The 14,850-nt window shown below is 46.7% G+C and overlaps 1 protein-coding gene across 1 annotated transcript in view; it reads right to left on the bottom strand.

Moving 5' to 3' along the window:
* Enpp6 (ectonucleotide pyrophosphatase/phosphodiesterase 6) overlaps positions 1–14,850 on the bottom strand; it is a 94,063-nt gene that overhangs the window by 8,836 nt on the left and 70,377 nt on the right. Inside the window, exons 4-6 of the mRNA XM_038327572.1 lie at positions 12,517–12,658; positions 11,885–12,064; positions 8,824–8,961 (exon numbers count right to left, since the gene is read on the bottom strand). Coding sequence (XP_038183500.1) covers positions 8,824–8,961; positions 11,885–12,064; positions 12,517–12,658 — 460 coding nt within the window. The remainder of the gene's footprint in view (positions 1–8,823; positions 8,962–11,884; positions 12,065–12,516; positions 12,659–14,850) is intronic.

Genomic DNA, 14,850 nt, shown 5'->3' on the forward strand with positions numbered 1-14,850 from the left:
CTGTGTAGAGTTCAATGATCTTCGCACTGTATGATCTCCCCAGCACTTCTGGCACCTCCCAAGCCCCTGCCGTGCATGTCACGTGGTTGATGCAATGGTCAGGAAGGCTCCCAGGCATGCTGTCACTCATCACCCAACGTTCTGATCATTCCCAGTGGGAAGGAACTAGAAGCTGACGGCACCATACGAGGGAACCCTGGGAAAAATGGGTGAGGGTTTTGGCTTCTTCCCCTGGTGTCTGTGCTCTGCTTCCAGCCTACTGCCACGACACCTATGATGCACCAGACTTTTATTTGGGATGCCAGAGGGAAAATGACAAGATTTGCAGATCAGGGCTTTGTTTCAACCATCTTTGGCACTAATAAGGAAAAGTGGCGTTCAAGTCAGAACCTGTAGGTGAGGTTTGCTCAGGCTGTGCTGGGGACTGTTGCTTTAAATCCCACCACGCAGGACTCTGTGGTTTTAATCTGCAGTGAAAGAGTGGCTAGAGATGTTGGGCTGGGAGTGGGAGTGGAGGTGGGAGGAGAGGCACAAGGCTGGGGAAAGGAGGAAGCAGCCTGAGCAGCGTGGATTCGTCATTTCCTGTTTGCACACAGGCAGAGAGAGCTCTTGCTCTGTTGGGCTCGTTTTACTCACCTGCCATTGTGTCTTTGGTGCACATTAGGATGTCTGGTCCTCACCCATGCACTCCCATTTCTCCTGACTGACTGCTGAGTCTCAGGGAAAGGCACCCCTGAGGAGGCAGGGAGGCAGAGGGTGAGCAGCTGAGAGGGTAACATCTGGCCTCTGTGTCCCGCCTCGAATCACAGACTGACTTCTGATGACTGGGACAAATGCTCTCTCTGGCCAGAGGGACTGGAGCGGGGCCTCACTGTGTCCTCCTCCTGGTGGATGCTCCTTTGGAGGCCACGGCTGTGGTGGCCAACCTTAGAAGGGAACACTCATTGTTCCTCCTGGTGGCTCGGAAACCAGGCTGGGCATAGGACCCTGAGCTTGTCCTACATCCCACTCTTGGAGGTTGTATTCTGTAGGTCCAGGATCATCAGGGCTTGATCTTCCCCTTTTTGGAGCATGGAACCTCCCTGGAAACCATTCATCCAGCATCCTTAATTGGTAATTCATCATTTACTGAAGATAGGCTTTGTTCTTGCTACCATCCCAAGGTCAGATCATGTGTTTTCCATGTGGCTCTGGGTACAGCTTGAGAAACCCTCCCCAGAATGGCCACAAAGCTTCAGGAATGGCATGATCAAGCATAAAACCGGCTTTGACCCAATGGTATAGCTGGGCAGCCAGCTTTCTCCAACTGGGCCCCGTTCTCGTTGACTGGTGCCTGAGGAGCCCTGGTTGCTCTATGTTAACCATCTTCCCTCTCCTACTGTTGCTGCGATTTGGATTCAGACCTAGAAAATCCCCAAAGGCCCATGTGTTAAAGGCTTGCTTTCCAGCCAGTGGTACCATAGGCAAGTGATAGAACCTTTAAGAAGTGGGCTCTAGAAGGAGGAAGTTGGATCTTTGGAAGGTTGCCGTTGAAGGTAGTATTTGAACCTTGGCCCCTTCCTTCTCTCTTTGCTTCACAAGGACCATAAGGCAGATGGTTCTCCTCTGCCATGCACTCCCACCGTGGTATGATGATGCGCTGGTCCCAAACAGGATCAATTGATCATGGAACCAGGAGCCAAAGTAAATCTTTTTGTCTTTTCTAATTGATTAACTCGGTTATTCTGCCACAGGAACAGAAAGCAGACTAACAAAACCACGAAGAGTATAAATCTTTTTCCTCCTTAAGTTATTTCAAAAAAAAAAATCTTGGTGAGGGACGGGGTGGGAGGATGTTATAGAAATTTAAGCAAAATAAATAAAATGTGGAACTACTTAAGATGCCTTGGAATTCTAATTTAAAAATCAACGTGCTATCATTTCCCTGGCCCTGCTTTTCACAGGTACCTTCCTCTTCCCCAAAGAGAGGGAAACTATAGAGTTACATTGTGTCATCTCAGAATGAGAAGGAGGAGCAACAATGTTGCCATTGTGGGAGGCCCTGCTGGGAAGGCCTGCCAGCTGAGAGCACATTGAAAGTCTCAGATCTGTTTGGGGGTTGAGAAGGAGTTGGTTGTCTCCTATACACCATGTGTTCTGTTGCCGTGTTCTTTCTGCCTCCAACTGAAAGCATTTCTTCCTGGAGGGAAGAAGGTGTCTCGTAAGACTCAAGATACTACCTATGCTTCCACAGCTAAGAAGATCAGAGAGTTGGAGGATTCACTAAAGATTGATCACAGAAGCAAGTGATGGCTGCCTGGCCAGAGGAGATTCTGGCGGGGCGGGGGGAGGCGGGGGGAGAGCGCAGGTGTCTGTGGGTCATCCATGGAGCTCCAGGGACCCAGCGTCTGTGAGTCGTGACTCAAACTGGGGTAGGCTCTCCAGGCATGCAGCTGCCTTGAGTCACCAGGGCTATGTAACAGGTGACCGATGCTGCTGTCAGAACCACCAGTAACCTCGCTGGTTCATGGAATTATTGCTCTGGTTTGTTATCAGTGCCCTGTCTAAGATGAAGAGGCATTTGTTTGCATCTGACGAAAGGACACACGGCCCCATTTGCTTAGTTTGTGTATCACTACTTTTTAAAAGTGTTAGGCAGGATGCCTTCCCGTTTCAGGACCCTAGGAGCCCCAGGGATCAGTGGTCTTATACTTGGGTATGTGTTTACTAAGTGGCACTCCCAAGAGATATCCTAACAGTTGCTCGACTTCTGTCTTGACAGGACTTAACTACTCAGCCTTGGTCCCCCGGCCTGACCTTGGAGAGTCTCCTGCAGCATACAGCTTGATCCTTGACATAGAAAATGCCAGACTGCAGAGTGACAGGAATGAAGAGAAGCCGGGGCAGAGTAAAGTGTTGGAGAGCACCGCTAAGTGGACCAGGGATCTCTCTCTCTCTTTTCTGGGATCACATTTGTTGAATCATTTTGAGAGGAGGAAGGGGGGAGGTCTGTACTCCCAGACAGCTTCCACATGTGACCCCAATCACTGGAGAGCAAGCTGTTTCTAGCATTTCATAGCTGACTTCCTGGAGCTCCGTTAGTTGGGCCTGGACAAGCCACTCTAGCTGCCAGAACCTCTCAGAAATCACGCTTCCCAGATTGTCTTGATTTCCTCAAATATTCTGGAGCTAGGCCTCCCTGCCACGGGCTTTAGAACTGAGCCTGACATGTCATACCCTTTACTGGTCTTCAAAGCAAGTCTTTCTTCTGTAGACAGATATTGGCCTCCTGTAAATGTCTGGGCCTGTGCTTGCCCTGCTGGTTTTAACCGACACAGGAATCCGGATGATCAGCACAAAGCACCATGCTTCACAGTCCTTTTCCAGGCTCTTGCTCCATCTTGTTTTTCTTCAGCTCAGTTGACACTTTCCTGGACAGGCCACAGACATTGGCCCTTGAAAGCTGGCTGGGGACTACATGCTCTGACATGTCCTGCTCAAGCTGGGGCTCACTAAAGCTAGAATCGCTGTTCATAGTTTTAATCACCTTTCCCAGCTGAACTCTTTTCTAGGGCTATGAGGAATTAGCTGAATTTTCGAGTTAGCCCTCCTTTCCTAGGTAATTGCTTGCCAACCAAGAAGTGAATAGTCTTAGAATAAACAATGCAACAGTCTAGGTATTTATGAATCTGTCCAATCCACCCGCATATACTGTGACTCTACTTCACCGTAGTACATACCCTTCCTGAGCAGGGGCTAAGCTCAAAAGACCTTATCAAAGGAACCTCTACTCTAGACCAGAGAGTCCAGATGCAGGCAAATTAGTGCCCAGCAGAACGATTTGAGGTCTTAGGAAAGTCCCAAATGAGAATAATTAGGATCAAGTAAGTGTATCAAGGGAGAGGGGGGTCATCATTGGCCTTTGAAGGACAGGAAGGACGTTGGAAGAGTTAGAACAACCCAGAGATCCCGTTCACTACTTATGGGGGCTGATTGAAGGTCCTAGGAATGACTTAATTCAAGATAGTCATTGAGGTTATCACTGTTGTTGACCAAAAATTTTAAAATAAAAAGTCCTTGCTATATTTACAATGTGAAAAATATTAAATGACTTAATATCCCCGGATGTTACTGCAACCTTTTCTGTGCACAGCTGGAGGCTCACTTAGCTCCTTCGAGACCCTGGCGCGACAAAGGAAGATTATGACCACAGTTTCTTCCCACACTTGATATTGCTATTTCAAGGATAATGAGACGAGCTCATCATTTCCGCATCTGCAAGAAAATGATTGGAACTGGAAATCATGTTTAGTGAAATAAGCCAGAAGCAGAAAGGCCAGCAGATAGTGTTTTCTCTCGTGGGCAGAGCCCTGAGTCTTTAGCACGTGGAACACATCTGTAATGACACGCTGGTTAACAAGCATGCTGATCCGATCTTTGGTTCCCTCTCTGGACTGCATCAGGCAGCTGGGGACTCCCGGGGGCTCCTCAGTGGATCAGTGGATTTAGCTTGTTATACAGTTCATTGCCTGAGAAGGCACTAGGTAAATATTTGCGGAGTTTGATAGGCCGGGATTCTTCAGACCCGGGGGGCTTAATAATTCAGAGTGCAAGAACCGACAAGTAGAGAGTGCAAGGTTGGTGGAAATGACTCTGGATTATTTCCTGTGTCGTTCTAACTGTCCCATGCCAGGGATATTTGGTAGTGCTGGCTGTATCTATTGAGGGCCCTTGGATGGCATCGGACATTGTGACACCCCGGTCTGTCTGCTCTGTGGCCAAGCCCCGGTTGAAGGAGGAGGTGGCAATATGGCTGCCCGAGAAGACCGTGAGTGAAGACGGAATGGCTCAGGGCTCTGATGCTCTGGGGGAAAGTGTGACCTCATCCCCTAAGAGAAAGAAGCAACACCCACGAATTTTTTTTTTCTAGAGGAACTGGACAGCTCTTAGGGAGAGAGAGGGGATAAGACATGAGTCGAGAATCCTGCTTCCTGTCCTGAGGAACCCAGACTGGCTGGGAGGACCGTGGGCCTTGACCTTATTGGTGACTCATTTTCCTCTGCCTCTTTAGTCCTTTGGAAACATGAACACCTCCAGATTTCCGCTGGCTGAGGAAGGGAGGTCAGACGAAGGACAGATGTTGGGAACGAGCTTGTATTTTAAACCATGTGGAGCGGAAGTGACCTGAGAAGAAGTCATCGAGCACCTGGGTCGCTCTGGATCTTGGTTCAATTCCTGTGACAAATTGAATCTGTATCTCTGTCTTCTCAGTGACCGCTCTCTAGGCGACCATGAGAAGAAACGAACTAACTCTCAGCTGTTCTCTTCTTCCGGTGAGCGCTTTAGTGGGAGGCGGGGCTTACAGGGCAGCGGCGTGTCCAGCAACGAAGCCGGATCCTTTGTGGCTGTGGGGAGGTGGCCGTGGGCACCGTGGTCCGAGGAAGGGCTGGGGCTCTCTTTTAGCAGCTGCTAGCGAGCATCGGCTTGTCCTCACTCAGCTGTTCCTCTAATCACGTCAAAACCAGAGCACAGATTCCCCTGCCGTCAGAGAGAGACCCGGCGAGACTGCGTTCAGGGCTGAGACTTTGTCGTCTGCCGATCGGGAGTGTAACCCCGTTCTGTAAGGCCACAGCACGCATCTCGGACAGGTGTGCGGGTTGCAGGGCCAAACACGACCCCTTTTTCTTCTGACTTGGGGAGAAATTTGCAAAGGGAAATGTGAGTGACCAGTGGTTCTGGTCCTGAGTGGACGCAGGGATGAAGAATGCAGTCGTCAGGGGACTGTAGGCAGGAGAGGGTAATAGGCATTCCGGGGCTGCAGAGGAAAGGCCACAGAGATACGAAAGACGCCTGTTTTCAGGACTTTGCAGAGAACGACTCCTCGGCGTTAGAGTAGAATCAGCACTTGAGATTCTTCCGTATGATATCCAGAAAATAGAAAGGTGTACGCCCCAGAACAGGAGTAAAGTAACCACAGTGCTAAGGTAAAAACGTGAGCGACGGAGACACCCCGGTTCCCCTCAGGATAGACAGTGACGACTCCCTAGAGAAACACGCACTCATGTATGATAGACACCATAAACGATACGAGTAAGACTGATTGTTCTGAGCAGCCCTGAGATAAACCCGTGTTCTACTCTCTGTCCCCACGTGTCACTTCAGGACTCACAGTACCCACGATCCAACTGAGGATAGCTAACAGGAGGCAATTAGTTCAAGACTTTTTTTAGTTGTTATTACTGACCAATGCTCATTTTTCCCAGGATATATTTATTGTTTGATAAAAAAGGTTAAATAGTTTTAAGTACACATCGTACAAACATTGGGAAAGCAGTTGTTCAAAATGCACAGTGCAGACGTGACCAACGTGAACTGGTGAGCACATTTCCCTGTTCCGTGCAGAGCGGCCCTCTCTTTAATGCCATGGGTCTCCTTAACAATTACAGCCTCTCTTGGTTGAAGCACGAAACTTTCCATTGCTCTCCTTTCTCTCCAAACTGTACATTTTGTATTTCTTTCTGCACTTTGCTTTTTTGTCATTACAGACTTATATAAATATTATCAGAAACAACGGAGAGAGAGAGAGAGAAAGAGAGAGAGAGGAGGGAGAGGGAGAGAGAGAGAGAGAGAGAGAGAGAGAGAGAGAGAACAGAGAACTAGTGTGCAGTTCCGTAATAATTAGGTCAACATGATGGGTAGGTCAACACACATCTTTCAGATGCTAATCTTATATTTTCATGTCAGATTTATCTTACTCTTATTTCTGTCTTTTCTTATTCTAGAGGTTTTATTTATTTTCTCCTTTGACAATTGTGTTATGTACACAATGCATTCTGGTTACTCTTGCCCCCACCATCTCTTATCTCCTACCCATCCTGATTTCTTTACATTTCTTTCTTCTTCTTCTTTTTTAAAATAACTTTTTGTTTTACTTATTTATTTATTTTTGGTTATCCAAGACAGGGTTTCTCTGTGTAACAGCCCTGGCTGTCCTGGAACTCACTCTGTATACCAGGCTGGCCTCATACTAACAGAGATTCTCCTGCCTCTGCCTCCCAAGTCCTGGCATTAAAGGCGTGTGCCACCACTCTCGGCTCTTGTTTTATGTATTTGTAATACCTCAAATCTCCCTCTTGAAGTAGTTCTCCCTTCCTCCTTTCCTTTCTTCCTCCCCTGCCTTTCTTTTTTTCCAGATGGGGTCTCATGCATCTGAGGCAGGCCTGGAGCTTCCTATATGGTCAAGGATGACCTTAAACTTCTGATCTCCCTTGCTTCCACCTCTGTGTGCTGGCATTACTGGTGTGTGCCAAATCGGCCAGTTTATGTGGTCCCTGGGATGAAACCCAGGGCTTTCATGATAGAACAAGCAGTCTATAAGCTGAGCTACATCCCCGCCCCTAATTATATATTTTTAAATCTGTTCATATAGTTGTCTATGGTGTGGATTCTTTTTATGGGGTTTTCTTTGTTCTTAAGCCCACATCATGAAATACTTGGGCATCTTTGCTAACTGGTGACTCTTAGTTTTTAATAACTTAAATTAATGTGTGCGATACATACAAAAGTAATACACAATATAATCTATATAACCATATAACAGAAGATACTAATTTCCAGTTTAATTCAGGGAAGCATGACTCAGGTCCCCTTAGGGTGTGGGGGGAGATGGGGGACCCAAAGCCAGGGACAGGAGGAAGCTTTTGCAGGTAGTCGCAGGCTTCCCAGAGTGGACTGTCGGTCTCCTGGGAAACGAAGCCATGCCCTATGCTCTCTTCCTCGCTGTTTCGTTTTGAGGCCCCTGTCTCTTAACCCCAGTTTCTGCATCTCTTCAGTCCTGTGACTGTGGTTCTTTACCCTGTAGTGCAGTACAACTCAGTGGCAAATCTCACCTCAGGCAGGGATTTTCTAGTCACACCAACCAGGTAGTCGGTCAATGAGATCAAAGAGGAAGTGGCTAATGGTTTCTAGACAGGGGCAGAAACTTCACTACAAGAACTTCTCGGGTATATGGGTTTCTTTTAAGACCTCGTCTTCATAATTACACACCTTTCCTTACAGAGATCTCCCCACCGGCATTCCCTAATCTTCAGGGTCCTGCATATCGGTTTCTATCTGTGGTTCACCTATCCCATAATAGTAGGTGATGTGTAATGAAAAGTCACACCATTTCCTTCCTGCTTTGGGGTGTTTCTAGCGGATACGCAGCTTGGAGCTGCGGCAACTCTTTTGTGATCTTGAGGAGAAAAGCAGAATTCTGTAGAGCTCCTTGATTTCGCCATTTCTGGATTAAGTGACCATAGATAGAGCCTATTGTCTCCAGATGTTCACTTAAATGAGATGGCCAATCATTATCGAAGCCATTGCTCAAGTGGTCTGTGATCCAGACTTGGTGACACATGCCTTAATCTAAGTACTCAGGAGGCTGAGGCAAGGGGATAGTGAATTTGAGTCCAGTCTTCACTACATAGTAAACTCCCATAGTAAAGCTATATGGGGAACATAGCAATACTCTATTTCAAGAAGCCAAAAATAAAAATAGAAAGGCAGAGGTCACAGTAATTTTTCTGCTTTAAGCTACACAGGTTGTATAGAAGCTTGAGTAATTTAGTTAAGGCCAATTTATTACAAAACAGGGGATCTGGAGCCATGAAGTCTCAATCTCGACTGTCAGTTTGTGCCTGAAGCTTGTGTTCACCTAGACAGCCGTCCAGCCTTTTGATTTTCTAAATAAGGAAGCGGGGCAGCAAAGGACTCCGAGAGAACGAATCTCAATAATTGCTACTTACCCGTGGGCTGTGGATAGAGTTTGAACAATGAGAGGAATGCCATGGATTTTATAATTACCTCCGTTATGAACCACCCTTCATCAGCCACCAAAGTCAAAGGAGAGACGAATTTCCCTTTCTTATAATAGAACCTGCTGGGTATCGCTTCTTTCTCATACACAGTCATGTGTTCCACTGCGCTGAGTTTGTGGTATATCTGCAAAGAAAACCAAAAATAAGCTGTTTGAACACTCATGTTAGATCTGTGAGATAGATTATAAACACACATGTCCGTGCACATACAACACACACACGCACACAGAGTTTAGCTACATAAAATAAATACTTTATTTTCTTGTGATAGGATTTCTATGTAGCCTTAGCTGGTCTGGAACTCACTATATAGACCAGGCTGGCCTTGAACTTACAGAGCTCAGCGTGTCTCTGCCTCCCCAGTGCTGAGATTAACAGTGTGTGCTATGAGAGACTTTTTGTATAGCTTGCAAATCAAGCCGGCTTTATCCAGGAAGTCTAAAGATCCATATGCTCTCTGACAAAAGAAATGGATGCCCTAGGGACTGTAATGAAACGCTCTCACATGTGTGCACCTGTAGATGTATGTACAGAATAGTCCAGGCACACAGCAGAAGCGGAAGAGCAAAGAGAACGGGGAGAGATAAAGACACGCTGGTGCAGTTTAAGGGCAAGACACTACAAAGTATAGTAAAGATAGACATTGCATCCTCAAAGATGCTTGGAAGACTCAAGACCTCAGCTGGATAAAAAATAATGTGCATTGTAGAAAACACCACAGGGGTTCTTATCGTATAAAACTCAAGTAACCACACAACCATACCATAAGTAATGGTTTCTTCTTAGTGGTTTTTCTGAGAGTGTAGAAAGCTCATGGGATCTGGGAAAGACTTTCAGAAAGTGCCATAGGTCATGCCAACATTCTACTTCTATCAAATATGAGGTGAGCAATGTTATCCTATACTGCTTAGAAGGATAATGTATTTTATTGTGCGTGTGTGTATACATACATACATATATATATAAACATGTACACACTATATGTATTCTTTTGTAAATAATCAGTGACTGGTGAACATATTACAAAATTTACTTACCAAAATCCAGAATTTTATGCGTTAAAATTAAGAGGCATTTGTAAAAGTGGCCTGGCTGATGTTAAATATCATCAAAATGGCGAAAAGATTAGTGCTCTTTAACTTGACATCAAGATTATGTCCTACCAATATACAAATTTTAAAATCACCAGGAATTGTTTACTAATCACATTGCCAATTCCATAATGAAGACGTAAAGCCTATACACACTTCCAATATTTAGCAGAAGCTCAAATATTTGTGACTAAAATTGAAAAGCAACCTGCTGGTGCTGGTTTGCTGGCCACTAGCCAAATCAGATATGTATTCCTTAATAATAAAATTGTGTTTATTCACTCATGACTTAAAAATAGTCTTTGGGCTGCTGAGTAGAAACTTGTTCACAGTTCCATGAATTAATCTCCTCTGTTTGATTAAAAACAACGTATGCAGAATGCAGAATTATTTTGAATAAGCGGAAAATCTGCTGACATACACCAGGTCTTGCAGATTGCTGTGTCCATCACATGACACAACTGTCACCAAACACAGCCCCCACTTTTGAACCCCTACCAACTGCTATTGGCTGCTGGCAGGGCTTGGGATGCACATCCCTGCTGGAAGATGCTCTTCCCAGCTCGTGAATGGTAATGCCCAAGCATTCTGGAGGTGTCTCATGCCTACGTGCCAAATTGGAGACAAAGATGATCTTCCCTGCCAGGAAGACAGAGTTGCTTCCCAGGAACCTGCCAACATGTAACATATTCTTTCCGTTTTCATATTTAGGGGTTTGCTGGGACGCTGTGTAAACTTCGTTTCCTGGCTATGGAGCTTGAGAAAACGAAAAGGGGGAGGCATTTCCCGCGTGAATGGGGACAAGGCTGAGAGCAGTGGGGTACTGTTGACAGGGGACCTCAAATGAGGGTAGGCAAGGCGGTGATGGGACTGCCTAGGAGCCAAAGGACCAGAGTCTGGCTCCCGTCGGGACCCTTTGACTAACGACAACTGTGCACAGGCAACTGTCCTGTCGCCGTCAGGATGAAGGAAGGCAGCAGCTCTCAGACTCCTCCTGACTCCCCTGTTGCTGGCATTGCCCACCCCCTCAGAAAGATAGATGCTTCCTGGCCCGTGTCAGCTCCCTGGGGATGGACAGACACTGCATCTATGCACTGGGAGGTGACGAACCAACATGATCACGAAGTTGTCAGCCAAGACTGTCACACATTCCTCCTTATTCTTACCACCCACTGCCATCCCTAACTACTGTTGTTTTCTGAAAGGGTGAGCATGGGGTACTGAGTTCCTGAAAGGAACTTTGGGTCCTCATCTGCACACACTCTCATCCAATGAGGAATCTTCTCATTTTGATGGTGAGCTTCGTGAGTGTGAGTGGCTCATCCGTTGTCTTCGCTGTGATCTCAGCCTGCTTCTGTGTACTCCCACGGGCTTTAGGATGGCACTCACTGCCATGCGCACATGCAGACGGCAGAGGGGCCAGACTTGTCAATGCCTCGTATGGCAGTCGATAATAGAACTGGGATCAGAACCTAAGGGGTGGGGCTGTGAAGTCAGGGGCTGACCCACTGCGCACGCGGGGCCTATGCTGTCTTCTTTGGTCAGTTTTATCATCTCCAGCCCCCTGGTGAAAGGGAAACGGGAGCAGATCAGAGTGGCAGCTTCAGTCTGAAGAGTCTGCCTCTGACAGCCTCCTCAGGAGTTTGTCCGATGATAAAATAGCTTTAATAAGGGCATGCTGACATGTGCCAGGTGTTTGCAAAGTATGGAGCGCTGCCTATCTCACTTAATTTCTATGGAATTCAGTAGAGGTAGACGCTATTATAGAGCAAAACAAACACAGAGAATGAATGACCTTTAGAAAGGTCACTTGGTAAGTGAATGACAGCTGATTCCAAAGTCTGTGCTCCTAACCCTGTTACACGGTTTCTTAAGAAATCTCTAAGAGGAACGACAAAGTGCAAATGAAGGGCTGATGGGTCCACGTCACCTCCCCTCCACCACCGCGTGTCTTGCCTCAGAGTGTTTGCCAGGGGCTGGCCACAGGCTCACAACGGGCCCTCGGTCCTTCACTTGCTGCAGGTCATCCAGGCTGACGTGCTTGCTCAGCTCAATCACTTTATCCATCCAGAAGATGTCTGTCATCCCATGGTCTGAGAAAATGATGACATTTAGGTCATTCTGCAGGCCTCGTTCCTGTGGGGTGGACACAAGACGTCGTTACAGTGACTGGAGAAAGGTCCTTTCATGCAAAAATCCTTGTAAAGAGGCATTTGTAAGCTATTGGTTAAAGGAGAAAAGAGATTGTTAAAGTCAGAACCCACATTTAACCCCTATGTACAGGTCAATAGACTTACTAATAGTCAATAGACTTACTAATAGTCAATAGACTTACTAATAGTCCTAAGAACCTGGCCAACGCTCTAGGCAAGCCAGGCAAAAACACACATTAGATGAGTTAAACCCCACTGGCCATCCATGATATAAGGAGTCTCTTGGTGCCCAAAAAAGTACAAAGTGGAGAAAAGAGAGCCTCACGCTGGCCTAGTAGAAAAATTGTTGGAGGATATATGAAGGAGTGGCAGTCAGGGAGATGACAAGACATGACAGGGAAACATGCCAGATTAGTTGCCCTTGCTTTGGGTCACCTGGATCCACTGGATCATATACTTCAGTACCGTGTCCACAGCTTTGAGGGCATCTTTTCGCTGAGGTGACGAGGGTCCATAGTGGTGGCCTTCCACATCAATGCGCTCATGGTATATGGCCGCCAGATCAGCTCGGCCACTCCTGGAGGGAACAGAGTGAGATAGTCACAGTTGAAGGAGACCTCTGGGGGCTGCTCCCTTGGGACCCACTGACCCTCTGTTGTGAAAATGTGAGAGTCTCCAAGTGGACCTGTCCAGTAGATGAGTCAAAACCCACATATCCACATAAACAAGGTGAGTTAACATTGAACTCAAGGTTTCCAGCCCTGAGCCACTTGTTGGCAGGATTTGAGAAGTGGGTCTATTGGTCACCCCTTCTTCTGGCCACACTGCCTTGCTTTTCCTATCCACAAATTGAAAATTGAAAGATGTAGTATGAGAGGGAGCATGGTCCATATAACTCCCTTCTCATAACCTGTTGGAACTGGAAAGTCAAGAAACTAGAGGCGTTGCTTTCAATAATGACTGTAAAATTATTAGCAGACTTTAAGGGAGTCCCAAAAACATGTTAGACTGTGGGTCTGTCTGACAAGAATATAAACGGTGTAGCCACAGCCACTTCTGTAGCTGTGGATGGAGTAATCCTTAGGATCTGCCATCGCAGACACACCTACCCCAGCCATGTGCTCTACGGGGACCTGTGACAGGCTAGCTCTTGGATAGACACAGAGTAAATCCTAAAAGTAACTGTCCTTTTAGGAACTCCCAAACTCCCCCAGGGTCAGCATCAATGGTGAAAATCCAAACCATTTCGCCCCCAGTGCTGGTCAAAGAAGCTAGCAATATCTATAGACATGGTCAGCTTATGGGACGAAGGGAGAGGAGTCCAGGAAATGTCCTCTCCTTCCTCCACGCAACACTTTCCACTGGGACTTCCCCTCCCCAAGCTCTGGCTTTGCCTTTCTTCCCATCAAGCACGCAACATAGATGGGAGTGATGTTAATAGCAGTAGAGACGGTATGCCGGCATCCAGAACTGACAGATGAGCCAATGGAAAAGAAATGGAAGGTATTTCTTTCGGCTTGGATCTGTACAAGAGGTAGTATTAATATCCTTGTCATATTTTCTTATTTCTCTTCTTTAAAAAAAAAAAAACCTCTACTTTAGGCACATCTTTGTAAAGCACACAGACACAGACCCATAGGCACATATTCCAACATCATGTTTCCCCTCAATACGGTCTTCCCAGCATGAGCAATGGAAGAGTGTGATTTCAGAGCTGCGAGGGCTTGGGTCTTGCTCTCCTCCAGCAGAGAACATCCTATAACGCTTGGAGAGCTTGATTTACCTGTCAGAGTCACACAGTAGCCATTCTTCCTTAAGATTTGTGGCAATCGTTGCCTCCTCCAGGAAGTTTCCTATGATGTTCTGAGGCTAGAACATCGTAGGTGGCCTTGGGACATGACAGTGTGATCCCATGACTCTATGCTCACTTCCGGGCACTTTTATCCGTACTTTTCTCCCTCTAAACTATGAGATTCTTTCACCTTGGGAATGGTGATTCATTCTCCATGGTATCTCAACTCAAGCCTAGCATTTGGCACACAGTAAACATGCTACAGCTGTCAACTAAGTGTATAATAACAAGTGGCCACTAGATGGGCTTTTGCCTATGGCCAGGTACTCTGCTGCAGCGTTTGCCAAGAGCCAGTGATGAAGGGGAAACCATTCCACCCAACCCAGGGGAACTTTGGAAATCCTTGCTCTGTTGTGTGACACCTTTCAACTCCCAGAAGCTGGCTGTGAGAAAGGGCAAACGTAACACTAGGAGACACCGTTCTTGTCACCTAGGTGCTCTGTGTTATGGGTTGACTTTGTTTCCAGGCCTGGAGCTATAGGGACAAGTGTCCTCACAAAAGAGCATTTACAGATTTACACATGGAGGCAAGCTTCAGAGGGTTCTAGAAGTTTCCCGCTCCCTGGCAGGTCTCTGAGACACAGCTGGAATGTGGAGATGTAAAGAGGGCCTTTGAAAGTCCATCCATATCTACTCTGTCTTCTAAACCAGGGAAGAGATTCCAGAGTGTTCTCTGCCTGGCACCCCCTTTTACGGTCACATACCCTTCAGTGATGTCATTGGGGGGGGTCTCCTTAGCACTCTGGGGTGCACATCATCAACAGCTCTGAGGAAACATTGGTTTCAGGTGAAGTGACATCGTTTGTCCTTTTAGAACAAAACAAGTCGACCCTTCGTTTAAAAACCCCATCACCAGCCTCCTCCACAGTGTGGATTGGGCTGTGTTAGTATTTAGATTTTTCTCACAAATAGTGTGA

Source organism: Arvicola amphibius, chromosome 4, assembly GCF_903992535.2.
Source record: "Arvicola amphibius chromosome 4, mArvAmp1.2, whole genome shotgun sequence".
In the NCBI taxonomy this organism is placed as follows: Eukaryota; Metazoa; Chordata; class Mammalia; order Rodentia; family Cricetidae; genus Arvicola; species Arvicola amphibius.